Consider the following 2,331-nt stretch of genomic DNA (forward strand, 5'->3'; position numbering starts at 1 on the left):
GCATGAGCCACCGCGCCCAGTCTAAAAATTTTTTAATGTAATACTATTAGCATATCAGATCTGCCAGGGAGAGCCAGGGAGAGTTGCTGACCTTAGGAAAATGTGTTAGCTTCTCTAAACCTCAGCTTCTTTGTCTATAAAGCATAAATAACAATGCTTCCCTCAAAGAACAGTGAAATGTTTGTAAAGTAACACGTAGGATAATGCCTGCCCATAATTGGCCATCAGTAAATGCGAGTGTCCATACTCATATGCATAATGAGTATGTTAGAACAGAAATTAACCACGATTATTAGGGCTCCTGTGTGTGTGTGTGTGTGTGTGTCTGTGTGCACGCACAGGCAAGTATGGGCATCATTAATTATGCTGGGTTTTTCAGGAAGACGAATTATAAACACAGGTATATTGACATTTCCGATCTAAGTGGTCATAAACCAGATAGGTCGTTTTATTAGAAGATTTACCCTAAGAACACTCCTTCTATTCCCATTTCTGACATCCTACCCACACCCACATTCATCGACTACCATGTCTTCATAATGTCGTAGAATGACATTGTCATTATTGTCCTGGTAGAGCATGGAAATGGGAGACAGCTTGGTGGGGACACACACAGCCTGGGGGATGTCTGGGTCAACTGCATGCATCAGGGCTTGCATGAAAGCATAATTGGAGCTGTTGAGAGAGATGGTCAGTGAGAAGGGGCACTCTCCATGGCAGTAATTTGCCATGAACCCCTTGGGGGCAATGATCCACTTGTGCCAACCCAGGTCCTGGAAGTTAATGAATAGCTGGTGACGGTGGCAGAGGTTCTTACAAGAAACCTTGGGGACAGGGATGGCTGCTCTCCTTTTCCGAGAAGGGTGGCACTCATCAGGGTTGAGGGCCACCACCAGCAGGGAAGCATGAAGGGAGCGTCTCAGTCTGGCACAGGTGTCCTCAGGCTGAAAATTCACCCCGGTGTCTCTGTCTTCTTTGACCAGCATCTCCAGGAATAACCCGAAGTTTTTCTGGGGGTTGTCATTCCAATCCTTAGCTACATCCAGCAGGTTGAAGTGAACAGCACCTTGTGGCCATGGGACTGACCGCAACACAAACATTTTACCTGGCTTAGGGGTGGTCTGGCCCCACACATGAGGCTCTTGAACCAGGAACAGAGCCAGTTCCAGCTCTGGTCCCAGGTTATAGTAAGAATTGGGCCCCAAGTCCAGGCGCAGCTGGGCCAGTGTCAACTGTTCTCTTTCTTTGATGGCAGACAGGTTAAAGTAGAGGAGCTTTTGCAGGCAGGAGGAAGCTTGGGAAAATTTCTTTGGGTAAAGAAAGAAACCTAGATGGGAAAAGAGACATGTCAGAGTCATAATAATACATTTTAGTTCATATCCACCTATATGATATAAATGTCAGATATCCACATACACAATATAACGGCAGGGAAGAGCCCAAGCCCTGTCATTTGGAAGCGTTTGTTTCTCTATTCCTGAAAGCCAGAGGTTCTTATCTTCACATCCACAGGTTCCCAGAGATTCCTGGATGAAATGTAGAGGGTGCACGAACTTAGATGGGAAAAATAATTACATCATTATTTCCACTAAAGTAAAGGAAATTTACCATTTCCTTCATTATGAATATAGGCAACAAATCCCAGTAATATCATCAGGGCCTATGACATTGTTATCAATAATAATCATAGGTGTGTTCATACATTTAGTTGTTGCAAATAACTGAAAACATTTACGGAGGCCAGGCAAGTGGCTTATGCCTGTAATCCCAGCACATTGGGAGGCTGAGATGGGAGACTTGCTTGAGGCTAGGAGTTTGAGACCATCCTGGGCAACATAGTGAGACTCCATCTCTACAAAAAATAAATAAAGAAAAGAAAAGAAAAAGAAAAAAAACACTTATGCTAACACTATGCTGAAATTTATGGTAGCTATAGGTATAGTCACCTCCCTAGATCTTGTTATGTATTACATTGATAAAGCATTATATACATTATTATATATACATTTGTTTTTAAAATATTTTTAGGCCGGGCTCGGTGGCTCAAGCCTGTAATCCCAGCACTTTGGGAGGCCGAGACGGGTGGATCACGAGGTCAGGAGATCGAGACCATCCTGGCTAACACGGTGAAACTCCGTCTCTGCTAAAAAATACAAAAAACTAGCCGGGCGTGGTGGCGGGCGCCTGTAGTCCCAGCTACTCCGGAGGCTGAGGCAGGAGAATGGCGTGAACCCAGGAGGCGGAGCTTGCAGTGAGCTGAGATCAGGCCATTGCACTCCAGCCAGGGCGACAGAGCGAGACTCCGTCTCAAAAAAAAAAAAAAAAAAAAAA

The 2,331-nt window shown here is 44.7% G+C and overlaps 1 protein-coding gene across 1 annotated transcript in view; it reads right to left on the reverse strand.

The window, feature by feature from the left end:
- Window positions 1-415: 415 nt before the first annotated feature.
- Window positions 416-2,331, reverse strand: part of GDF3 (growth differentiation factor 3) — a 6,485-nt gene continuing 4,569 nt past the window's right edge. Inside the window, exon 2 of the mRNA XM_023232503.2 lies at window positions 416-1,327. Within this exon, the coding sequence (XP_023088271.1) occupies window positions 501-1,327 (827 nt within the window). The 3' untranslated portion in view covers window positions 416-500. The remainder of the gene's footprint in view (window positions 1,328-2,331) is intronic.

This window comes from Piliocolobus tephrosceles, chromosome 10 (genome assembly GCF_002776525.5).
Source record: "Piliocolobus tephrosceles isolate RC106 chromosome 10, ASM277652v3, whole genome shotgun sequence".
Lineage (NCBI taxonomy): Eukaryota > Metazoa > Chordata > Mammalia > Primates > Cercopithecidae > Piliocolobus > Piliocolobus tephrosceles.